Source organism: Sinohyriopsis cumingii, chromosome 4, assembly GCF_028554795.1.
Source record: "Sinohyriopsis cumingii isolate HCF-2022 chromosome 4, ASM2855479v2, whole genome shotgun sequence".
Classification (NCBI taxonomy): Eukaryota; Metazoa; Mollusca; class Bivalvia; order Unionida; family Unionidae; genus Sinohyriopsis; species Sinohyriopsis cumingii.
In genome coordinates, this window is record NC_142964.1 from 114,789,196 (window position 1) to 114,817,080 (window position 27,885).

The window sequence follows — 27,885 nt, forward strand, 5'->3', positions numbered from 1 at the left end:
ATGACTTACAGTATGCCATTAAATAAGTGATGACTTGTCTCGCTTACTGGTATTTATATTTCAAAGATTAATTCGTTTTGGAAACACTTTACCACGACTTTTGTGAAACCATAGCTTCTGATGGTGCAGCGAATATATATATATATATATATATATATATATATATATATATATATATATATATATATATATATATATATATTGACATTCACACAAAATGTATTGTAATAATGAATCCAAACAATCTACCTGTTTTTTTTTAACTTTATTATCTGACAGTTTTAAGCAATATATTACTTCGTTACCCGATAAACTCGACGATAGGAACAAAATTTGTTACATCCTTAATCTTTCCTTTAACTGATTTTGTTAATGTCACAGTAAAATTCGCTGCTTTTGGGGTAATCTGAAAGATCAAATACATCTCTGCTATCGTAAAACTCATCAGATTATATCTTGCACATTAGTGATGGATGTAAATAACAGCTCTTCATCAGGCTACCTAACCTTAACAAAATCGTAGTGGAACCAGTACATTAACGTCTTTGATATCACAAGTACTGCTATACTGTCATAAACTGGTTTGTTTAACTTCAACTTTGTCTTTCCTTTATGAACGATTACATGAATTTCATTAAATATTTGCATACTAAGAAAATCATCAGATGCAATAAGCTTATTACGACGTTCCACACTATTAAAACTCTCAATATTGACTGATATTTTCCATAGTCTTGCCGAAGACGCTATTATTCGTGAGCTTGAAAAAAGTTTTGTTCGAATTCTGCTTTTGCTCCTGCTCTTCAGCTAGTATTAACGTTGATATAATCTTTCATCCAAAATTACTGATTAAATTGTAAAACACGATGAAATTTACTTAGTACCAGACAAAGATCAAGTGCCTGTTTCAGAATTTTGTAATATAAAAAAACGTAATTCTGCTTGTTAAGCAGACTAGGAACTAGTTTGTGAACAACAGATATACACTGTGAATAGTTTTGTTGTTTTTCCGATAATAAACTGCTGCCTATTAGCAACGATTCTGGACAAAATGGATCATCACTATGCTTACCATGAAGCTCAACATTATAGCCAAGATCAAGTTTAAAAAAATAACTAATATCGTCTGTTACGATGTTATCAGTTTCATCTATAACCTGTTTTTCACTTATCCATCAGAAACCACCATACGGCATACACTCAGGCATTGCATAACCATAAAGATTATTCCCCGTGAGATAGGTTATAAAACTTGATGTTGTATTATCATAGTCATGTAAATATTTATTGTTGGCGCTAGCATACTTTTTTGTAATGACATTTATTCCCCCTTCGATTCCACGGTCGATGGAACAGAACATATCCTGTGCGGCACAATTTAAACTCGTATTGCCAGATGCACAGCCTTGCTTGTTGCTCCACATATTGCACCTGATGCTGCAGCTATTCCTAATGTTCCTAGTACTGGCAATAATTTCGGTAGTACCGTTTTTGCAATATTTGCTAGTGCAGGTCCTAGAAATCATCCACTTATTTCTTTACTTCGCGCCATTGCAGTAACTTGTGCTACTGATAAATACAAAATAAATGGATTGCGTTGTTGTATTTTATTAATTTGCCTTTGCGTTAATAACAATTTTGGTAGCACTGCATTCCGAAATCTATCTTCAGCGAAACAGACTGTCTTTAACGATAGCCTATCTTAGTTTTTAAACTTGTCCCGGCGATAAGTTTTTTTCATGTATAATATATTTCATTTTATTTTATTTTTCTTTTGTTTGATAAAATTATACCGCTTACTGTAAAGTGTAAAGCATTGCATACCTGGATAGTCATTCTGCCTTTTATTAAAAACTCAATACATTCTGCATTTTGTTAGAAAATCAATACACGTTGCAGCAAAGTGCAGAGCAATTCATACCTGGATGGCCATTCTACCTTTTGTAGAATTGATTGTATTGAATATATTAGATACAATTAGCGCATATGCATAATAATTAACAGTTGGAACTCCTCCCAGTGTCCATGTAACATCGATATCAAAAGTTGATCCAACAGCTCGTTCGGAGTGTTTTGATACCTCAAAATGAAATATCTGATAAAGTGTTCTAAACTCATCGATTGAAATTTGAGATCCACTGTCAGCGTCCTGATATTTTTTAAAGCTTCCATAAGATACAAATATGCACGACATAAGTTTCTGTCAGAAAATACTGAAGCGTTAGCTGCAAAGATGCATTCGATTGCTCGTTCTGGATATTGTTTTTAATTTATTCTGACAAATATTCGTCGGTCATTTAGCCTATCAAAAAAGAGATTTTTTTTTGTAGTTGACTATTACGTCGGCCTTGTTCACTGGGTGTTGTTGTTATTCTCCGCATTTTATCCGCTGAATTCGGTACTGCGCTTTGATAATTATTGTTTTGTTCAAAGTATATTGTTTTGGTAAGCGTGGTCTACATCGCCTCAAATTTGGTTGTTGTATTGATAGATGAAACGACTCATGACATCCAAAGCGCCAGTCGTGAACTTACAAACTGTAAGGTATTAACAGGAGCAGTACCAGCATCAGCAGTAGCAGCAGCAGCAGCAGCAGTTCGCATCAGACAATCGCTTTGATCAACTCGGTCAAGTATATGTGTATGTTTTATACCACAAAATACATTATTATTGTCGCAATCAAATCTGAATATTGTGCTAAGCGACAGCATCATTGTTGTTTGATTTGAACTATTTGTAAATGTTCGTTATTTTGCAAGACCTTCGTTATACGCTCCATTTCAAATATGTATTATATTTATTATCCTGTTTACGATTGCTAACATTGCAGTTCCAGCAGCATCAGCAACTGGTGATGTAATTCCAATAATATTACACGCAGCAGCCAGCGAAGTTCTCCAGTATCAGCATTTGTATCGACAGCTGGCTGAGCAGTTACAAGAGCTAAAGCGTTATTAATAATAAAATTTCTCACCGAAACTAAATCAGCATCAGCATCAGCTCCAGCTGTAATTGCATTAATATAAGTAAAGTCTCTTGAAACAGCTGCTCCGTTTCCAGTATCTTTAAAGCACAACATGTTTGTTGCAAGAGATCGTGATAAGTCGTCTTTGATCGAAACTACGTTAAGAATTGTACTTGCTACTGATGAATGCATAGAAATATCTACTCCGGTTTTATTAGATAGTTGATATCTAGTTCTTTTTAACAAACTCCAACCGTTGTTCACGAGTGATACTTGAGTACCAGCAGCAATATTATCACCAACTGCAGTTCATACAAAACCTCGTACTGTTTTATGGGGCAGCATAAACATATCTTCGTCACGTGTATTAAACGTTCGTATGCCCATGTTATTAGGCTCGTTTAAGATTTCGGAGAGATGCTCAACGTATTCAAATTCTGTTGTTGAGTTATCTGTTGGTAGTTCCTCGGTCAGATCAAGGCTAGTTTTGATAGACATTTTTTTTATTTGTAATTGCTAGATAAAATTAAGAATAGTTTTGCGGTATACAGCTAAAATTTGAAAACATCAACGAAGCGCGCCGCTGTTTAAAGTCGTGTTTTACTACCAGGTTTTCTAATAATTTCTTCGACGGACGGAGATAGCAGTTTCTGATGTTGGTGCTATTTCAGAAAGTATTTGTTTTATATCTGATGTATTTGGAGCTGTGCCCGCGGTGCCCTTTGTGGATGTGGCTTCTGTTGAAAAAGTTTCTGATACGCCTAATGCAATAGGTGCTACAGTATGAGCTATTCCTGGTATATCCTGAACTATTTCGAGAATATATTTCAGAAGAAACCTCCTACAATATTAAAATGATACATTTTTTTTATCATCTTGTTATACAAAACTGCATGATAGATAAAACTCGGAGTGCTTTGCGGTTGATGAATTAATTCGCCGTGATTATATCACAATAAATGTCGGATGTAAAATAACCCTTTGATCTGATAGTTTGTAAAATATCAAACATTTCGTTCTCGATTTCTGTGCCCACATTTTCGCCTTGTTTTGATGAGATTAACAACATCAATCGATGAACTATTTCAGCTTGAAAGAGATAGATTTTGATGCCGTAGCCTCTATTTTCCTATACACGTGTCTTATCAATATCTCCTTCAAGTGTATTTCATTTTTTCTTCCATCACTAAAATCTATTTTTCGTCATTATATACTTAATGATCTTAATTTAATGACCTGCAATAATACCATTTCTGTATATTTTATATATTTGTTTGGCTTGCAATGGATCAGATGATTCCATATCGTCAAAAGTGTTTTTACTATTTGCTTTCATAGCTTTTATTTGATCAGTGATTTCATTCCATTTAACGCCTTTCATTTTCTAAATTATATTATGAGCGCTGGTTCTCTAAATAATTCTTTATCAAATACTATATACTCAGAATCCGGAATTTCATTATAAATTAGATTTGTTTGCTTATTGATAATTTCTTGTTTTGTGCCCTGTTCTATTTGCTCTAAAAATCAAATATTGTTTTTCTTTATCTGATATTTTCTGCTCGACAATTTTTTGCATCATTTCTTTCTCTGTTTCAGCTTGTTTACCCATTCGCTCAAAAAACAATTCTGCAGCTTTTGCCTGTCAATCTTCAACTAGACCAAGTAGTCCTTTCTCCAGTAATTTGTTTTTTTTTATCTTCAGGTGATACCGAAGAAATATCAGGTTGCTTGTTAAGTGCAGTCAGTGGTCTAAAACGTCTAGCAGGTTCTTATGCTGATGTTTTATTTTTATTTGCTCGTGACGTTCTTGCTCAACTTTATTTATTAAATGCAGCTCTTGGTGCAACAAATTTATAAAGAAACGCTATTCCTTTCGCATCCATTGTTATAGATATATGTTAGCTTCATTTTTCGATTGCTCTAACAATCTTAAAACTTTTCTTTTCCACATCTAAACATGTGATTTCTATCTCGATATATTTATCAAATAAAAAGAAATTATACTTTCCTTGATCATTATCGTCATGTTAAAGTTCTACAAATTTATATTTTAATAGATCTCCGCGCTGCTCTCGCGCTAAATTGTGTACGTAATTGTTGTCGAGTAAAGCGAATAGAATAAAACAACCTGTATTTCTCCTGATAGATCGATCGACGTTATAGAAAATCTGTGCTGAACAAACTGCATTACATTTTCTGTTGCGCGACAATTAAAATAACATTTTATCCATCTCAGCTTTGCTCAGTTGGATGTCATCAAACACAATAATGTTCTGCTCGGCAACAGGAATGAGATCTTCGGGTTTTTGTGATAAAAATATCATCACCAGCGCCAAGTTCCTTTCTTCAGTTTTTCTTATACTCACTAAGTAGCTCGTATTTATGCTGCTTTGGATTTATTGCGCAGATATATACTCTATTGTAGTTGAATATGTCGTTAAGTAACAGATTCATCAGCAGGTTAGTTCGTCCTACTATCAGATAATGGCAATCTGGTAGGTATTGGTTGTGTTGATGTTTGATTAGTCGCTCCGTGACAAAGTTAATTATGCTCGTTCTATATAAGGTATTCACATAATATTATCGCTCGGTAAGAATAAGAATGAGCTATTGCACAAAGTTTGGTACGTTAATTGGAAGCTCAGCAGACAAAAAACAGCAACTACAACTGGCGCAGATTAAAAAAATTATCTAAAAAATCAGGAGATACAATGACAGGTAACTTAAGTATGTCAGGTCAGCGAGTGCTAGACCTTGAAACAACATGTCCACCTATCAACGTAAATTACACACAAGCCATACGTTTTGCCCAGCTTAAGCCGACCGATAATAGCAAGTTATAGCTGAGAAGCGGAACAATGACTGGATCGTTAAACATTGTCAGATATTAAAATAATAAATCGGGACGGAATGCCCTCCTGCTGACGTAAATAAAACACTAGCTGTACGTTATGCACAGCTTAAGAAGATAAATAATAACAAGTTCTTGCCAACAATGGAACAATGGCTGGAAATATAGATATGGCTGGGAAATTAATATTTAATACTCAGCTGGATAATACAATGTTGACCAGCATTTATTTTGTAACAAATGTAAAGTTTGTCGAAGACAGCTTTGTGATAAAATCTGGTGATACGATGACAGGTACGATAAAGATGGGCGCTAACAAAATTACATCGTTGTATAATGGAATTGCCGCATCGTATCTTACAAATAAACAATAAGTGGACACTAAAATAAGTGCAGCATCAGAAAGTACAATTATTGCTGTGGATGCCGATTATTTTTTAAAACAAGTAGACGCAGTTACAGATCCGATCGATATTGATTCCAACGAGATAACTTCTAGATATGTACCTCTTGCTTCGTCCGATCTTGTAAATACATAGTACGTAGACTCAGTTTATGCAGCTAGTTGCAGCACAAAACGGGTTGATATACCACATCGCGCTGATTCTAGAGATAATCGTTTGGGTTTTATTGCGTTTGCATCAACACAGTATCCGGAAAATAATCCAAATTATGCGTTTGCATTTAACAACCCTATATCTGGCGAGTCAGAATGGATCACACACGGAGATGCATCATAGTTTTGGATCAATAGATTCCAGCGGCTGTGTCAATATGGAAATTTCAACTACGAGGTCGACTAAATGCTTACCTCGGGAATATGTGTAACTGGAAATTAGAAGGATCGAATGATGATTCAAAATGGACTACGCTGTATAGAAAATTGACTGCTCATGTTAGTACTTCTTGGCAATATACACTTGATCCAGGAGTAACCACAAACAAGAACTCGTATTTCCAGATTTATGTTTTCAACGCGGAGACTCCATATCCAGGTTTGACGATGTTTCAGATATATACAGTTGATGACTTAATATAATTGTAATCAATAATGTCACAAGCGATCTCATCAGACCCACCATTGTTCAAAGGAGCTAAAGAATTTTACAATTATATACTTGATCCTAAAACATAAATAGCAGATAAATAGCAATAACTGATGTTGGTCAGCTAGACCCATAATATGCTGAGGAAGCAAAAGCGGTAAATATAATTGCTCGAATGAAAACATTAACTTTAGATTCACCTGGTTTAAATGAGAACAATGACAACTTTGTTAGAGTTGCAGGAATGAGAGGCCCCCTCAACTGAAATACGCAATCAGATACTTTAATATAATTAGTAAATACTGTCCTGTAAGTGACTGTGAGGAACAGTAATTAAAATTTGAGTCATTATGGATGAATACACGACTTGAGCTAAATAAAAACATATTTTGACGATCGACAAATCCATCCTTGTTAAAACGAAATCACATGGTGGTAAAACTCCATAGCAAGAGCGACTAAAAAAAGATTCACGAAGAGCTTGACAAACTAGCTGAACAAGAAAAAATAAGTTTCTTAAAATCGTAAGCACGAAGATACATTTGCTAAACGGCGAGTATTTCGTGTGCAAGGCATGGATTTAATGACACAAAGACGTTGTTGGAAATGGTACATAATAATCATACTGATGCTAACCTGCTAACAACATCATATCTAGTTCTCAATCAACTTCAAGCTTATCTCAGACGTGAAAAGTTCATCATGTTAGATCTAATACAGGAACTGCTAGTCAAAGATGATTGGCTTGTTGATATGATACTGAACAGACTTGTGAAATATGAAAGACAATACTCGGTCAATTTTGTGTAAAATAAGAAATATGGAAGATATTACAGTTGATGATACTACGATAAAGATGAAAAAAAAATCTTTTCCGAGGTAAGCATATGAAGATTATGCTTGACAATGAGAAGTACAACACATATTTCAAAAACAGAAATAAGATAAAGTTGTCTCTTGTTCGTAAGGATGATTCAGAGTATTTTGAGAAAATTGGTTTGATCGTAGACGTACTTTCTGATGTTGTTGATAATCTTTACAATCCGATATCTCAGAAAAAACCCACAAATGTTATGTCGATAAATCGATAGTCTCACATCGAAATTACATCAAGATGCTAGAACCTGGCTCTCTTATAAGTGGAAAGATTAATTTTTATTTGTTTTGTCATGACGATGAGAGTTATGTAATAGCAAAAGCTGAGACTGTAAAAATATCTCGACAAGTGGCTTTATAAAAGTTGGTGTGAATATTAAAAATAAGTAGCTAGAGGTATCAGTTTAAAATTGCAGTAGTCTTACAAAAATTGAGTGTTTCTGAGCCATCTTTGTTTTGTTTGACGACGATGATGATTTCCTTGATTGTTTTCGTTTTTGTTTTGTTTGCTCGGGGTCTATGAGTAAAATTGTCTGGTCGTCCTAATACAAAATAAAGGTTTGGCTCAGAAACCCCTTATATAAGATTACTATGTATATATCTATTGATTGTAATTCTTGGTTCACGAGTGTATCTATATTATGTGTAGTTTTATTCATGACTATAAATTGTAATGATCGTCTGTAGTCAACATATTATATATCGAATTCTTTGTGCTCGGGTATAACATTCTATTTTAAAGATATTACGAATGTCGATTACATATGATCTATATATAGATTCTTCATGTTTCAAAACATAAAACCTGTTGGCAACTTTGGCGTAATTTTCTCATTGGCTGGAGGACTTAGGTCAGGTGGGTTCTTATAAGGCCTAAATATTTTCTCATTGGATGAGTTAGGTCACTTGAATATGTATTTTGAAATACTATCTTGAGTAGTAAGATCTGTTAGGATGCATATATTGCGACATAGTGTTATAATATACTCTTGATTGTGCATATAAGGAGAGAACTGAGGAATCAGATTCATTCCTATTTTGGATTGGTTTATTTTCCATATGTTGAAATCACTCTGCAGATATATTTAATGTCATGTTTAGATAATTAGGGAGGAAATATTTGTTTGGATAATTAAGTGGAAATAGAAAGTGCTCATTGGACTATTATCTTACTATAGAACCATTGTGAATTATTCAAAGTAGTTACTGGACCACGCCATTTTGACAACGTCACGATTATTGGCGGAAAAGTAAATTTTCGGATCTGGAATTTAAATGGATCGTTTGATTCTTTTGGACTTAACAGAGCGTTTTAATTATGAATTGGATTCAATTGATAATATTGTAATTTCGCTCTTGAATGTTTACTTTAGAACATTGATAATTACTTACATTGTTAGTAAAGTTTTACATAACTTAATTTGGTTGGTTCTTCTTCTTTCCGTTTCTTAGTTTATGACCATAACGTCGCCACAATATATATATATATATATATATATATATATATATATATATATATATATATATATATATATATATATATATATATATATATATATATGCAAAGGCCATAGAACTCACGCTAACACGATAGCAGGAATTCCAAGTGTCCATGAAAATCGAGTGATTTATATTTAGTTTTAGTTTCACAAATTGTCGTTGCTCCCTATTTGAGCAAGTTAACACTAGCCACAAACCACTATATTTTTCATAGTATTGTATTTATAAAAAGGTAAACAGATCATTTCGCGTGTTGCCAGGTACATATGACTTCAGCCAAATCCTTAAATAAAAATATGTATGTACCTTTGCTTTTGTAACCTTTGACCAAGACTATCCTTTTAGTTTTTAACATAGTCGTTTAAGAGACGCAGAAGCACAGGTTGAAAATTGTCATTCATTCCCCTAAATAACAATAAAAGCAGCTCTTCATATGCATGTGACGGATGTGGCTGACATGCCACATAAAAATGTATAGACTTTATAGCAACAAACATCTACACAATTCGGCACCTTAAAACTGAACTCCTTTTGATGAAAAAAGCAAGAGGCCGTGAGTTCAGTTCCAATGTTAAAGGAGTACTGTCTTAGGCATACAACTGTTGTTTATTTCCGGTTTCATACGTAAATTATTGAACGTATGCTTGGAAGTAATTAGCAGTTCAAGCGACCCAAATCGATCGACTTTCTTTAAGTAGACCTTGTCAATAGTATATATTTGTTAAATCAATGATCAGGCTTCAAGATTTGGAAAGGCTAATTATCATTTCGATATGTAATATTAGTCTACATGGACATACTGTAAATGCCGTATGAGGTTCAAACACTTTCATCGACGAAAACAATTTTCCAGAGATTATTAAGTGTAATATCTTCTGTGAAACTATACACCCCATATAATCTGATATGGAAATTCTTTGCATATTGTACATATATTCATTTCAGTGGAAGGTTGGTTTTCGTTTTGACGAATTATAACATGTCGAAGTACAACCACACAAAAGAATTCGTGTAGGTACAATGTCGAACTGGGAACTTGGACTAATAGGCGATATCATGAAACGACTTGATATAATGCTGCTGCCTGTTATGAGCAGATTTATGAAGAAACATACATAATTCCTCTCATTAAAGGATTTTATATTATCTAAATGAAATTATGCAACAGTATAGAATAATTATTATCTTCATGTTTTACTTAAAATCGACGCAAACACTCGCTTAAATAAAAACACTAAATACCTTGTAATCCTTACGTTTGTATCATAACATCCAAAATGTGCATTTCAAGTTATAAATAAATATTTGTACTCTAGGGGAACACATTTTGAGACTATTTGAAGCATGAATTCATTAATTGTTTACGAGACCACTTACCTATCTCTATGGCAATATCATCAATACCAACTAAGACGTCACTCACATATTGTTTCGTGCCCTCAAACGCTATCTGGAAGATACATATATATAATCAACCAATCAATTATTCCAAGATTATTCAATCTATATATCTATACGCATTTTCCTTTTGCCTCATTCTATGCGTGTTTGAATACTTATGTTTAGGAAAGGCAGAAAATGAGTTTTTTTGTTAAGAATGATTCGCTCTACCAGAGATCTTTCGTTTTGGTAGTCAAGTATACAAAAGAAATGGAATGAATTCTCCATCAAGTTATTGCTCGTTGAGAGATGACTCCAATATACAACGAAAGAAGTTGAAAAAGGTCATTTAATACTGGCATTTAATTTACATGCATGCCAATACTTCTTTCACAGCCAAACAATTAAACAGTATATTTTCCGTTCCTATGTCTAACATTGTTCTCAAGCCAATGAAAAATAATGAGTAGCGTAGTTTTCTATAAGTAAAACGTTTCAAAACATGACGTGTTTAATTTGTAAGATTGCTGTTTTTGTGAATGAGACGCGATTATTGAACATTCGTTGTAGAATCTCAGCTGTATAGTTAATACTACGTAGGGTTAGAATGTAGCTCTTTAAAGGAATTTTGACGTGTTCTAAAATACCACTAATTGTTTGCAATTTAAACACAATAAAAGTTACTATAAAGTGTCTCAAGAAGAATTATTTTGAAATCAGTCATAGTATTTCGTCTCATCGATTAGAGTCACGGTTGAAAAGGCACGATAGTAGTAGAAAGGCATTGCCTCATGTAATTAGTTGTAAGTAAATCACACATTGCTAAATATTTACTGGAGTATTTTATCAAAGAAATCATTAATATGGAAAAACAATTATCTGTACTTTAAACGCTGCGCTATTGTTCATTTATTTTATCAGTTGATTTCATGTAGGCTATAGAAGGAAACACTGCCAATATTAATCTAATAAATTTACAAAACAAACACTTTAAAACTGTTTACAATCAAGTGTGTTTTGATACTAATGATATCAAGAATACCTACTTAAGGCAGTAGGCCTCAGTGTAAGATACACAATCGCTGCACTTCATGATATGGCCGCAGATTAGCAGCAGTCACTACAGCCGAATACCTGGATAGGGGATTATATTGTCGATCTTGATTTGCGTTAAAACAATAAATCTGCTTTGAATCTGGTATTCGTGAATAACCGGTCGCTTTTGTACAGAGAGTATGTTGAAACAATTTCAACGCTAACAGTTTCCTAATCATGTTTTGTGGACACTAAAATTTGGCTAATGTAACATTAGAGCAGGTGCTGGCCTCCGAAATGGCAATAATTGTAAATTTCTCCCATAAGGTTCATTGTAATGTTTTATTTAAACAATCCTGAAATTAGTTATCACTTAAGGGGAAACGCGGTGGCTAAGGTGCCAGGCATGTTAAGAATGGTTGGCTCGATTCTTACCCAGACCAGGCCGTGTTGGCCTCTGTGGTGTGTCGTTGGGCAAGACGTTTAACTTCAATCGCTACAGAATAATTTAATTTCAAGTGTTAATGTTCCGTTAAACACGTCTCAATTATTAATAAAATATTTGATAACTCTTCATCACAAAATATTAATTATGTCAAGCAATCCAACGTAACATTCATAAGTTCTAAACAATGAAGCTCGCTGATTAATATTCACTGTATGAATACATTAATACAAAATAATTATCTTACGCAGAATGTTTCAAAACCCATCCGTATCTTCATAGGTCTGCTCTCTATCTCACCCAAACTATTATTTCTAAGTAGACCAACGTGACACGTTAAGTACGGGTGTGCCTCAGTGTATGGTAGCTGTGGTAACTCAATGGACAGCTTGTCGCACTCATGACCGAAAGGGTGCAGTTTTGAATTATATCACCGGACCAGCCTCTGTAAGCTACCATGGTGTGTCCTTGGCGAAGGCACTTTACTCCAACTGACTCGGCAGTAATTAACATACTTTTGATGTTGTGCCGTGAAGCACCAAACCAAGCTTCAGTGTATAAATATAGAATTGCATGAAGAAAAAAGAAACGTAGGCGCCATATATTAGTTCGTTCATCTGGATAGCTCTATTATTTGGCGATTTTCACAGATCTCAGTCGCGTATGATCTGGTGATTTTGGCAGATCATTTAGGTACGATTCCGCCTTTACACCCAGCTTATTATACCGTTACGTTTTTATTATACACCTCAGTGGAAGTGGTATTTATTTAAACATTATTGTCACAGAATGCAAGCTCAGAGGAAGCGGCATTTATTTAAATTAGATAGACAGGGAGTACGCAATTTTTAACAGTTTAATAGGTTAACCATATAATAGAAGAAAATGCATATAAAGGTATTTTCTTGTTTCTAGGTACACAGCAGACATGCACATGGTTGCAGGAGTTTGATTACTGAATGTAATCAAGGTCATCAGCGTATGAAAGGTTACATTTATCAAGCCTAATCCATTGGAGTAAAGTGTCTTGACCAGAGATACCATGGCGACCCACCTGGCTTGGTCTGGGCAGGATTCAAGGTCGAATACTTCTGATCGCGAGTAAGACAGACAACTCGAGGTCGAGAGTTCTAAATTATTGTCAATTGAAAAAATTCGAATTATCCTGCTTTTTGGAAATTTAGAACCAGTGGCGGGTAGAGCTATTGCAAGTATGTTTACCTGGAATTATTTCATCGGAGTTTAATTTGAATTGGACGCTACGCAGAATCCATTTCCGATCTAAATGTGACGATTTGACGTTGTGAGTAAGCTTTGAATTGCAAATGGAAGGAATGTTCGGCATATTTTAAACATCAAATAAACATAAATAAATATTTAAAAGTTACTGCATTATAATTATATTTATAAACGTTTGAACTTAATACTAAAATATACTCGCCCCAGAAAAGAAAACTGGATATGTTTAAAATATATTAATTAATATTGAAATAAAATTACCTTTTATGACTAAATCAGATATAATGTTCTACCCTTCATATAAAGAGAGTTCAAAGTCTAGGTTTCACTAAAACAAATGAACGATTTATGCTTTCAATAAACCCATGACGTATACAAGGTTAACGTGGAGGACGAGAGAAAACATCAAGCTTTATAAAGGGTTTAGTTTCACTAGAGAAGTCCTAGATATATCTGGTCCAATGTAATGCATGCGCATGATTTAGTGTAACATTTTTCGTTGTTGTGGAAAGTTGTGCTTAGCGACAATTTGAATTGTGCTGACGGGTGACTTAGTGTAAAGTTAAATGTACATGATATTTACATTTCTTTTGACAACTGATTTCGAAACAATATTCTTCTGGTTAGTATATATAACTTCATTAGTTTTATGCGCATGAAATGGGGACTTAACAAATGTGTTTAGAGACTTTACATAATTTTTGTAATCATAGATGATACGTGATACCTGCACGGGTGTATTGCTTCTACTATTGAATGGAATAATAGACATGCTCCAGCCGTTGCTCTTGCTGCTGCTGTGGAAAATTTCACGATCATTGGCTGTTACATTTATATTAGATGTAGCTGTTGCAAGGTTGTACCAGAACGTAAGGCAAATATTACTTGAGTTTATCAATGGTGTAACTATCCGATCTTTACCAACGATGTTTCGTGGATTAAATAAATAGTATCCACCCAAGCCATCTGAAAAATAGCAGTAACACATTCGGCATAAGTTACAGTTTTAGATGAACTTACTAGAACAATTTTATCGTCATGGTGTTGTTTGCACCACAGCTCTATTATCACTCCCGTAATATTAGTTTTGCCCCGTTGTAGGAAGAATGAGGTAAATAACTATTCATGGTTGTTCATAAATTTATCTAAAAAAATCAACAAATTTTAAGTAACTTTGCCATTAACGGCTAGGAACAATGTATCAAAAATCCTTGAATTACAAACTCAGTATGTTTCAATTTAAAATAAAACCAAATTAGTTAATCCATTTTTCCTTCTCATGAATTTTATACTACAAATAATATCTATTTCAAGGTATGCATCTCACGAAACTACCATTTTCGGACTAGCTATGAAATAAAAATATCAACTACAATGTAATATGTATTAATCATTCAATGCATACATTTAATTTTACGTTATATGTGCAAATCAATATTAGTGTCCTCTTGAAAGTTTAGTATATTTTCAATATTGAAAATTACACCACTCAACCTTCAGCATTAGTTATATAAGAAACTATATGTGTACATTTTATCATAGAATACACTTTTTATCTTTGCGCATATCAGTGTATTTTTCTCAAACACCCACCACTTGAATGATCTCCACTTATTTCGCCAGTCCAATGTTCTCCAGCTTTGCCTGTCTTAAATTTCCAATGGTTGAATGTTGTCGTGTACAATGCTGTGCACCCATCCTTAGAGTTAAAGCAACAGCTTACATTTAAACGTTGCCTCCTGTTAGGTGGAAGTTGGCAAACATTCACCAGTGCTTCTGAAACTGTTTTGAGAAAAGCAGTTTGGGTTAGATATTATGTATGATTGTTGAAATTGTACTTAATTTTCATTGGCTGCTTAATGATTGAGACCAATAAGTAATTAATGAATTAGATGAAACAACTAAGTAGGCTGCAAACTATCTCCATATAACAGATTGGGTTTCCCACCCGTACCCCTCCTCTGAATATCAACATGCAACAGAAGACAAAGATAATACAGCTGACAGCAGTATTTGTACCCCCATCAATAAGGACGTTTATGGAAGGAACGAGACATGATAAAAGCAGACTTGTTGTTTGAGTATTACAGTAGACTATGAGCTCAAGATTCGGAAATTGACAGAGACTAAGAGACTATTGTTGTGAGAAATGATTTGCTTGCTGAGAACTACTTCAGTCTGTGGTTTTCCAATGAGATTGGTCTTTAACAAATTTCAAAACATTTTGAATTCGGAACTAATGATATTAGTGTAACAATTAAGGCTAGAAGAAATGTGGCTAATCTAGATTATCAATAAGTGAATAAGTATAATATAATAATAGTGAGTAACTCTCTCAATGTTTCCTGGCAAATTTAATTGTTGACATCGCTTATGGTCGATGAAAAAAATCCACCGCTGTAAAGTAAACCGTTTGTTGCTTAAATGAGTCTCAATAATAACCTATTTGATGATGTCCCTAGGTGACAGGAAAAAGGAAACAAAACAGTTTCCAAACTTAAATGTCCATCAACAAGATTCACTTTGTTAGGTCAAAGACTCCACACAAAAGTAATGGCACACATCCATTACAAGATGGGAATATGATAGAATATTCTTTCTCTTGCATCGAACACTTATATCATCTCCTGCCGATTAAATAGTTTATACAACTTCAAGTTAGTTTTCGTTAAGACATTATCATTTCTCTGTTCATGAGGTAGGTTTCTGCATTTCCATATATGTAGAACAAACGGAGCATAAAAATTATGTACATCATCTGACTTGCGAGGTACTTGAACGCAAATGTAATGGCAATAAACATCTGTTTGAGAGTTGGTTTTATTCAAAGCATGGTATGCTGTTTTGTACATAACTTTACAATCACTTGTATTAAATATTTCTCTCTAAATATCTTTCTCTTGCGGTTGCCAAACCATCTCAGTCAGTATATTAGCCTTGAATTCTGTTCACTTCCTTGTTCTGGAGAAAAAATATGTATCCGCTTTACCGGGCCATGAGATCCGTGCAATCCACGATAGTCTCTCTGACACAAGTTTTGAAACTCCTGACTTCTACATACAATCAAATAACAATTAATCGTTGTTAATCCGGTCTAGCGTCAACATTGCCAGAACACGTTGCTCCCCAGGAGCTGACATAGCAAGCAATCATGACTTGCTATTGATGACTATCAAACTTCGTATGAGGAACATCAAGAAGCCAAAGCAGTTAACATCAGATTTGAACTTGAAAAACTTAAAGATCCATTCATGGCACAAGCATCTGAGGCATCACTAGGCCGCAGATATGCAATACTCACAATTCTTGGTGCTGAAGAAATATATCTAGACTCCTTGATCGCCAGCTACACCGCGGCAGTAATTGGTACAGTCAGCAAGATCCTATACAAACATCGTAGTATAAAGAAGCCCTGTGTCACACCAGCTATCCTCGACCTATGTGCTGTGAGGAGAAAACTCAGGAGGAAACGAGAAGATCTTGAAGGAGCAGACAAATACAGGGAGATTAATTACAAAATTAAGAAAAATTAAAGGGAGTGAAGGAATTCTGATTAGAGAACCAATGTAAGGAAATCATCAAAACCCTGAACCACTATAACAATAGAAAGGCATACCAGTTAGTGAGATACCTGACTACACAGAAACAAGCCTGGTAAGAGTCTCACAAAAGACCAAGAGATTCCAAACAGATGGACGGAATACTGATCTTCGTTTTACAACCAGGAGACTTCTGGAGACAAAGCTGTACTAAACAGCCCACTGACCACAACAGAGGTTGATCTCCCGATCATCAAAGAAGACGTAGAGGCTGCAATAAAGGCAATAAAGACGGGAAAGTCAGCTGGGCAAGATAATATGCGAATATAACTAGTTCAAGCCGGAGGTACCTCCGTGAGATGTGTCCTCACAACAATCTGCTAATTGTTTTCTTCGTTAACTTTAATCGTGCATATTATTCCTTATTATATGCTCATTTTATTCTCCGTTAACTTTACATTGTCAGAATCGTTCAGTACTTTACGATATTGACAACTTCATATTGCACTCACCTGCATAAAGGAACAGCTTTCTATTGTAAAAAAAAACAATCGGCGCAAACGCCAGCACTTTTGATTAGTAAAAAATCATGAACACACACGTAGTAGGCGATAAACGTTTAGGTTGATGAAATTTGTTTCTAAATGAACTAAAGCAGACGTTTCGTGGACTGCCACATACCAGCTGCTTTGGCACATTTGTGTTAACCTTTTTGATACAGTGTTTCGGATTTATTCTAGCTATACAGTATACGCCATACAGGGTCCTTACAAATAACATCCTAGTGACAAGGCATAAGCCTATCTTCTTTAGCTGGTAAGAAGAATGGCATCGATATACTTACAGTCTTACATCCTAAATTACCTCATTTCTGAAAATCCGAATTGCATGAGCTATGTCATGAGTTTCAAGCTTGATTACACATTTCGAAATTGTACTGTAATTTCTACTATATTCCAAGTGCAATTACATCCTCTTTACTGCACTCAAAATTAAATAAGCATTAAATTCAATAGCGTCTTGGGGCCCCGAGTGGCCGAGTGGTCTAAAGCGCTCTCCGTTTTTTGATCACTGCCATCTCACCTCTGTCTGCGTGGGTTCGAGTCTCGGATTCAGCCAATGTGGGTATGTCAGAAAGCTTGCCAGTAGCTTCTCATGGGTCGGTGGTTCTTTCCGAGGTTTTCCCGGGTTCTACCTCCATCATTAATATTGGCCGCCATGTATAGCCTATCGTGTGCTGAAAAATGACTTTTAACCCTGCATCAACAATCGCGTCTTTTTGATAATTGCAATTGAAAGACTTCATCATTTTCCCACATTAATATTTCAAATAGTTAATGAAATAAAAAACACACATGCAGATGTCAACACGCTTCTACCGCGCTGCTTCAATCCGATGTATTTCATGTACAATTTGCACAGATTAATCTAGTCCATAATCACGAAATTTCGTAGAATCAGCAAAAGATACCAAAATCTATTCATTCCAAGTCAAATGGAAAACTTGTTGCTACGCGCATTTATTCACAATATGACTGCAAACTTCAATTTTAAGTAGACAAAAACGCCATTTTCTTCTGAAATTTATGTCTAGCATGCGACAAGTTCAAATTTATCTGGGAGGAGTTATGTGCGCATTAATAATGTTGTTGTTGTGTAATGATGAATCTGCGCTTGTATATGTAGTTTGGAATATGGCATACATTCATTTTCTTTGTTTCTTGTAGTGCATTTTGTTTATATAATTAAGCCTTAAGTAGAATAATAAAATGAGCATATAATATAAAGGTTACTGCATTTATATTGGAAAATATGAACTCGTTTTGTCGGATTGATATACTGCACTCCCAAGGTCGTGCAGTATTCCTTCCGAGAAACTCGTTCATATTTTCCCATACAAATGCAGTAACCTATAAAAATTACACGGCTTCCTACTGCACCACACGTGTGTCTAAGAATAGTAAGTTTATTTTAACTTCTTTGTAAATAAACAATGTATACTCTCATATAGTTGAAGCTCTAGCTTTTGATTCTTTAGATTCGTTTATAGAAGAACTAAACAAGCTGTTTCGTCCATTTCAATGTATAGATGATACAGTTAATGACGTGGTTCACTGAACCACAAATGAAACTTTCAAGCAAGCAAACAGATTTTCAAGTAAACATCTTTGGTAACAGCATCCGATTTTAAATTTTCCATATTCAGGTGATGAAAGAATAAATACACACATGCAAATTTAGGAAATATTGTACACATGCCATATAGCTGATCAAATGAAAACAAAATAACCAAAAGACTTAAAAAGGAATGGTACACACATGTGTTTGTCTTTGTCTTTTATTATAATTTAATGACCGGTAAGTATTAGAAAGCACTTTTAAATACATAAGTGTGATAAATACACTGCTCAGCAGAATCAGGTGACATGTATCCATCATGTTTACCCTCTATTGTTGGATGTTAGCTGATAAGAAGCACAATAAGCGTACATTTACTAATATTGTTGTCTTTCACACACGTACACTGCTTCAGGTTAGGCTAACTATCATAGAATGAAATGTCATTATTATAGTTACATGACTATCACCCTTGTTATGTGATATAGACGGTGGTAGTGCAGTATCATTATCAGGTATAAAACTTGATATGATAATTTACATAGTGCACTAGATTCAACAAATACACTGACCGATGATCATGATAACATAGTTATACGGGCTGGTCGGAACAAATGTAACAATAAAATGAAGTAGAAATGCTATATTCTCAGTTTTAAAACCTTCAAAAGTTATTTTTATTGACTTTGATTATAATGCACTTTGAACTACTAGCAATCAGAACGTTTATTGCAGGGCAAGGGAATAATTTTTCTGCATGTATTTCGCGGGTTCTGCTATTCATCCGTAAGAACTAAATAACTCAATCCATTAATAGCGAATGATATAACATAAACGCTATCAATTTATTGGTTGGTTTACTTTTCTGTTACAGGTTAAATTGTTAAAAACTAAATAAATTGAATTCTCCTGTATGAATATGCATGCTTCTATCATTCTTAAGCCACCAGTAAATTGTTTGTCATTATTAGCTTTAAAATATAACAAACTGGATTTGACAAACCATTTTTATTAATGTCAAGTTCTCCAAAAATTAGTTATTTACAACTTGTCTGCATGTTGGCAATCTTGATAGGGATAGTTTCTCACCTTGTTTTCAGCAATCGATGCTATGGATGCCGCCATATTTGCATTCCTCTTTGTTAGAATTTCAGCCGATATTATTGTTTAAGCAAGAGCACATTTTGTATTATATTTAAAATCAATTTTGAATCCAATTGTACGTGAAGACTTATTCTTTCCTAATATTGTTACGAAACTAGGTCTTAAACTATGTAACAGAAAGAATATGAGAACAAAACGTACAACAAAAATCAACAAACAATGTATTTCTCTAAGTTACAAAGTGAAACTTTAAGAGGCACGTACAGTATTGTGAATTGAATCCAAAGAGTAATAAGTTCAAAAGAATAGAATGTTCCAAATGAATTCCAACAGTCGTGAATGTCCATATGTACCAACACTCTTGAATGTCCTGATGTACGACATGAAACATTCCAGGCTGAATTTGAGTTGTCCATAATCCCAAAGTAATGTTTTAGAAAATAAGTCAATGTGTAAATTGTAATTCCAGTGAATAATTAAATAAATATTGTTTCTGGAATTATATTTCAATCTCAATGGAAACCGTGATCACAGATTCCCAAAGACTGATATGAATCAGGAATGAGTAATTATATATCAAACCCCTATGTTCCCACATTACATACAATGCAATGCATTGTCCTGGAAAACAAAAATTGTCAATAGAAATTTCCACTAACTCTTCAATTCAGATTATAGTATCCGTCTTGTTTACTACTTAGCAGCATGACAAAAGTCAGGTTGGCAAAATTTCCATTTACAACCCTCAATCACAATCATGATAAAAAGTAAGATATGCAAAAATTCTATCCACACCCCTCAATCACGAACAAACGCCATACACATGATATAAATTAAATATACAAACAGTAACATTATTTCGTTAAACCTTTCAAAGCTGTCCATTAATTCGCATAGGTAAATAACCTTTCTCTGAATTCTATGTTCCCATTACACATACCATGCAAGCAATGTTGCTCTACAACAACCGTTTATGTTGAAACAGTTTAATTGTCTCTACAAATTTGTCATCGTTTACAGATTTAGCCAGTTGATAGCACATGAAACGAAAGCTATCATTGAACCTAATCGGTCTTTTCATAATATAATCCTTACCATCCTGTATGCACCTCACAACTATAGAATCATTGCTGAATGAAATGTATTTATTGTTGCTAGAGGCTGTGAAATTTGCCTCTTCAAGACTTTTTACAAGGATTTGTGTAATATGTAGCTGTCGTAATCGGGGAAGTTATGAATGAACAGTAGGACACGTTTTGAGTATTTCGTCTATAACATTTGTAAACTGATACGAGGGCAAAAGAAAACCCATTTGGAATGTGTGTAAAAATCTATGATATATTTGATTGTATCTAAACGTCCAGGATATCTTTGATAGTGTCTAGACGTTCAGGATATATTTGATGGTTTGTATCTAGACTTACAAGATACATTTAATTGTATCGAGACATCAATAATATATTTGATTATACATGGAGGATTATAGTTGATTTTATCTAGACGTCCTAGATGTATTTGATTGTATTGAGAAGTCCATAATATAATTGCTTATATTTAGATGTCCAGGATAAACAGAACATATTTTGACTGTATTGAGACGTCCATAAAATAATTTTTTTTGAGACGTCCAGGATATACGGAATATATTTGATTGTATTTAGACGTACATAATAGAATGGCTTTTATCTAAACGTTCATGATATACAGGATATATTTATTGTAACTAGACATCCATGATTTATTTGAATGTATTTAGACGAACAAGATATAGAAGAATGTATTTAGACGTATGAGATATATCTGATCATATTTGAACGCACAGGATATATTTGAATGATGCATACCATTATTTCATATTTTGGTGGTACAATGATACTTTAAAAATTCACAATAAACAAAATATTGCAGAACTATAAATTGATGCTAGAACTTAAAGAGTTGACAATTTGAGGATAATATATCTAACGCGTTGGCTGCAAAAAATCACAATATTTTGAGATTTGATTTATTTTCTATATAATTTGGCTGTCATCTATTTATCAGCGACGATCAATCCTTGTTTCCCAACACAATGGGTACCATCTTCAATCTTTGTAGCATTTCGACCAACGCTTGGTTAACGTTTCAACATGTTTGACTTTCTCTTTGTCATTTAGTCTGAGAGGTTTTTTTTTTTTGTTTTTTTGTTTTTTTTGTTTTTTTTTTTTCATCTGCTATGCGTACTTTGACTTTGCAAGGGAACACATCTTTCTTCCTCTTAAATCAATTTAATATAGATTTACACACACACATACACACACACACACACACACATACACACGCACTGCGGATTTTGGCTAGAATGTGGATAGGCAAACACATGCTATGTGCATATTACATATTAATACAATCTTTTATACTGTACCGAACTTGATCTCCCTCCTGCGTAATGTCTTCATAATTCTGATTGATAAGTCATGCTTTATATCGTTGTAAAATTAAGGTTTCTTAAATGTTTAAATATGAGCTTTTTCAAGAAGCGTCTAATGTTGAAACCAAATCCTTCCAGCCATGACTGCCGTCGGAATAATGTCTATACTAATTTACATGTCCTATAAATGAAATTGTAAGTATTTCAGTGATATCTCTGTTTAAGTTATGCTTATTCATGCATATAAACTCTTTATAGCTAAACGGTGTATTTACAGGGGTTGTAAGGTATTTTGACTCAATTTAAGATTGACTGATGCTTGAGGGAAGTTTTCTTAGTATTGTGTTTAAGATAACAATATCTCAGTAGACATTTCACTGCTGAGTGTTTTCGTGTGTCACAGTTAGTGTAATTAACCTTTGTAATTAAGTTTTGAGAAGGCAAGGAAAAAGTTTGCTATTAAGAACAATAATGAAATATCGCGTTATTGTTGACAGTTTATCCAGATATGAGCATTAATATAAAAAGGTACTGAATCTTACAATTAATTTTCAAGTAAAACTGTTATTATCAGGCAAAACTGAAGAGAATGAAAAATAGAGCGCTGATGATTTTATACACTACCCTTTAGGCCGGCCGTGAATTGCTGGATTCCATCGACGTGGCAGTGAAATTATTTGTTTTATTTCGTGCTGTAGATGCTTATTAGAGCCAGCTAGTTTGGAAAACAGGTCAGCTTTTTATCTTCCCACAAGCAGAGTCAATTAAGTATCCAAGAAGACATTGGACATGATTGTTGACTTCATACAATCGAAATTATTATAAATTATACGTACACAGTTTATTGATAAAGACAGTGTGTGTCAAATTGTTCTTATCGTCTAGCTTCATCATCGTTAAATGGCCTTATCCAGTGCCAGTGTGATGAAACTTTTGCCAGCAAATCAATGTTGTCAGAGGTTTAGAAAAGTAGGTCGCAGCCAGAAGACACATGCAATACGTATAGCGTCACGTATTTTTCTGGAAACTTTAATTAGTACCACGGTTAGAAATAGCTCTCATATTTTCCGAAACAATGCACTAAAACATTTTTAGGTGCCATTTTCTTCAAGTTAAGAGGACTCAAAAGACCAAGTATGTGTTTCATTCAAATAAGAATGCTATCAATATCCCGCCAAGGAAAAGGAAACAATGTTTGCATATAGGTTCAACATGTGTGTAAAATGCAACATCCATTGTCTATGCAGCAGTATGTTCCTGAATCTGTGGTATTTTCTACATCTACCTTGGCACGTACCAGACGTACCAGATACTTGACTATTTCTCAGACGGCTCTAACAGCTAAACGATCTAGTCCTTGCCTTGGATCGAATCCAAATCCAGCAGTTGTAAGAGGCAGCCCATACAATAGAAAGATGGACAAAGACAAAGAAAGAAAAGAAGAAATTTATGTTGTTACTGCGTGTATATCCCAAGGAAAATAAAAAGACGAGTGACATTTCTTTCAAAAAGTTGTTTTTTGTGTGAATCCAGATTGATTACATACAAAATGAAGATACTTTTTAGCAATCATAGTATTTTGTTTGTAAGCCTCACCATTCTAATAGATAATACTATTGAATGTAGAATATATCACTTGAAACCTGAAAAGGGATTACGACGTCCTCAGACATTCAATAATGGACCTGTTCAAGATTATCAGGAATGTCGTTTCATCTGATATACAGATTGGTTAGTTAACGCATGCGAAGCCAATATCAGGAGAAAACCTTTAATTGCATATATATGACTTGTAAAAATCTGAAGTTTAACTTTCTATAGATTCGTTTAATGCAAAATAGAAAGCGATGTACATGTCAGTACATTGTCTAAAGATCTGGGCTTTGTGCTTATTATACACTCATTCACTCCGTGCCAGATTTTTAGCTGGCTTGATTGCTCATGCAGCAATGAACAAAATTGCACTCGCATGTGTAAGAACAATCGATATTAGAGTATGCCTGTAATCCTAAGCACAACATATATCGTTAGCTAGAAATAAATAACTACTAATGATAATGAACCCCGGAATTTCACAGCATTATCATTACGTACAGTACTTCTAAGTAGACCTAAAGATGATACACATATTGCGTTAGTTGAATCCAGTCATGATGGCGGCTGAATTGGGTACAGAGATCACCAAAATTTGTTTATGCGCTTCCACAGAGATGATATGCATGCATCAAAGTGCACATTTCCCCAATTCTATGATCCATGTTCAAGTAATATTTTGTCATCTTCTTGATACCGGTGTGATCTTTCTTGTGATACTTATTTCAATGGGTAATTAACAACAAAAGTTATAGCTTATTTGGATATATTTAGAGCCGAGGTGATTTCCCTAGACTTTTATATATCGAACGTCTTTAAAAAATAAGGAATATCACTTTAAGAGTAGAATGAAATATCTACTGCAGAGAGGAAATTCAAAATATGCAACATGAAAGTTTGTTAGTTGTGAAAGCTTAATACATCTTTCTGGGTCGCTTTCCAGAGAAAACTACTCAGTACGAAGTAAAGTTCAGACATGTTAAATACATTTTAGACAATAGTATAATGAAGGTCGCGGGTACGCTTTTGACGCAAGTTTTGAGTCTGTTTCGGTAATCGAAACGTCATCGCAGCGCCGAGGATAACTCGATGCAATCAATGTAAAATAGCTTTTTTTATAACCAAACATACGAATAACTTTATACACCACTCAAAAGGTGGAGTGAATAATGATGTATGCCCATTCATTCGTCCGTCCGTACGTTCTCCTTTACGTTTACGCCCGAAATGCTCCAATTCTCAGATATTTTATATCACTAAACTTTGTACATAGTTTGTATTTAAGTCAAGAAAGAAACTTATTTGGGAGGGGGCTTAAAAGAAAGGACATGGTCATGTGAGATGCAAGAATTAATTGTTTCTACACAACAATCTGAATCGCATACCAGACATATTAAATTATTTTTTGAAAATTACTTGCATTTGAGATAGGAGAGAAACTATTTAACTTGGAGGACAATAGGTCATGGTTTAAGATCTTGGTAACTCTGGAAAATGATTTACATACGATATCTAAGTTATTTTATCACCCAGTTTCACCAAACATTATGGATGGCTTGCATTTCAAACAAGGAGAGATTTTTTATTACTAATGACTCCATTTTTCATTAAGTTTATTGATTTGTTTCTTTATAAGGTACGAATATCAAAATCAAAATTTCTCTCATATCATGAAAAAATTAATAATAATAATAATAATAATAATAATAATAATAATAATAATAATTTGTAATACAGGCCACTGGCCCATGATGCATATCCATACATGATAAACATAAAAAAGATGCTATAGTGGGTAACAAAAGAACATCGTATCTGTTTGAAGTAATATACATGAAAGTAATCATTCGAATTGGTTGAGATGCAAGTATATACTAAACAGTAATCACACAAACGAATTTAAGGGTAACCCTAAAACTTGCATGGAGCCGGTTTTGTGATGTTGATCTAAAGTCTTATGTAGCAGGAGTCGCTGATAAAACCTTTTCTCTATTCATTATGGCTTTTATAGTAAACATTGCTAAATTAGTCATTAGTATTTTACTATTATCATTATGTATAAGAGACCGAATTTTTTCTATAGCTGGATTTCTATATACAAATGTGGTTAAATAATTTATTCATATTTCTCCATATAGCGGACAAGTAGTAATAAAATGGAATTCATTTTCGATGTTAACGTTACAAATGTGACACAATCATTCCTCATTGCAAATACTTTCATATTTTCACCTGTTACCTCTGATTGGCAAGTTCCCCACTCAAAGCATAGTGATTACATAACAAAGATAGCTATCTCCCAACAATGTTCTGCATATCTTTGGCAAGTAAGTACATTCTACTCCCAATAACCTGTAGAAATGCACTCTTTCCATCGAATTAATCTTAATAATAATCATCATCATTGGCGACTCAGTCTCGAAAGACCATGCGAATAGCCCCCTTGGTGTGTTGTCTGTCTCTGTTGGCATCGTCTGCTGTGGCTGTGCAGACCTATACGTGAGTCTTTCTCTTACGTTTCTCTGCCGCCAACTGGCCTCTCCTCGCATCAGCGACTGATATGCCATTGTTTACCGTCAGTCTCCAGGTACCTCGGTCCTCGGCCAGCTCTTTCCAGCCATTCGGTGAAATGTTGCATGCCTTCATCTCCCTCTTGCACGCATCTTTGAAACGGAGTGAGGGGCGTCCGACTCTTCTCATGCCAGTAACCAGCTGTCCATATAGGATGTCCTTTGGCAGTCTTCCATCCTCCATGCGTCGGATGTGTCCCAGCCATCGAAGGCGGCGTTTAATCAGCAGGGAGTACATGCTGGGGGTACTTGCACTCTGCAGGATCTCGCTGTGTGGAACACGGTCTTGCCAGCTGATTTTCAGGATGCGTTTTAGGCACCGTATATGGAAGGAGTTGAGCCGGCGTTCTTGCCTCATGTAGGTACTCCAGGTCTCACTTCCATATAGAAGGGTGCTGAGAAGGCAGGCCTGGTAGACTCGGACCTTGGTGTGCTCTGTCAGCGCGTTGTTTTCCGACACCCTCTTCGTTAATCGAGCCATGATGGTGTTTGCCTTTCCAAGCCTTCTGTCCAGCTCCATATCAATCGAGAGAGTGTTGCTGATGGCTGACCCTAGGTAGGTAAAGTTGTTGACTGCTTCCAGGGTGACACAGTTAATTTTGATGGAAGGGGAAATGGTGGTATCTTGCCCGCTAACATTTGTTTTTTCCAAGCTGATGGTGAGACCAAACTGCATGCAGGCATCAGCAAAATGGTCTCCCAGTCTCTGGAGGGCTTCCTCGGTGTGAGCCACAAGAGCTGCGTCATCTGCAAAAAGCATCTCCCTGATGAGCACAGCTCTCATTTTGGTCTTTGAGCGCAGTCGTGTCAGGTTGAACAGCCTCCCATCGGACCTGGTGTGTAAATATATGCCATCCGTGGACGTGTCGAAGGCGTAGGACAGGAGCAGGGAGAAGAAGAATCCAAAAAGTGTTGGTGCCAGCACGCAGCCCTGCTTCACGCCGCTGTTAATTGGGAAGGAGGTTGAGGAGGATCCATCATACAGGACTGTTCCCTTCATATCTGCATGGAAAGAGATTATCATGCTGAAGAGTTTTTTTTGGGGGGAGGGGGGCAACCGATCTTACTCAGAAGTTCAAAAAGGCCCTTCCTGCTCACCAAGTCAAAGGTCTTGGTGAGGTCAATGAACATCATATAGAGTGGTTGACCTTGCTCTCTGCTCTTCTCTTGGAGTTGTCGTAGGGAGAAGATCATGACTGTTGTCGACCTGC

At 34.9% G+C, this 27,885-nt stretch overlaps 1 protein-coding gene across 1 annotated transcript in view; it reads right to left on the minus strand.

Annotated features, from left to right (window-relative positions):
- Positions 1-7,070: 7,070 nt before the first annotated feature.
- Positions 7,071-27,885, minus strand: part of LOC149801926 (uncharacterized) — a 74,831-nt gene continuing 54,016 nt past the window's right edge. The window contains exons 5-8 of the mRNA XM_089956870.1: positions 14,934-15,122; positions 14,068-14,306; positions 10,619-10,691; positions 7,071-7,126 (exon numbers count right to left, since the gene is read on the minus strand). Of these exons, the coding sequence (XP_089812996.1) occupies positions 7,071-7,126; positions 10,619-10,691; positions 14,068-14,306; positions 14,934-15,122 (557 nt within the window). The remainder of the gene's footprint in view (positions 7,127-10,618; positions 10,692-14,067; positions 14,307-14,933; positions 15,123-27,885) is intronic.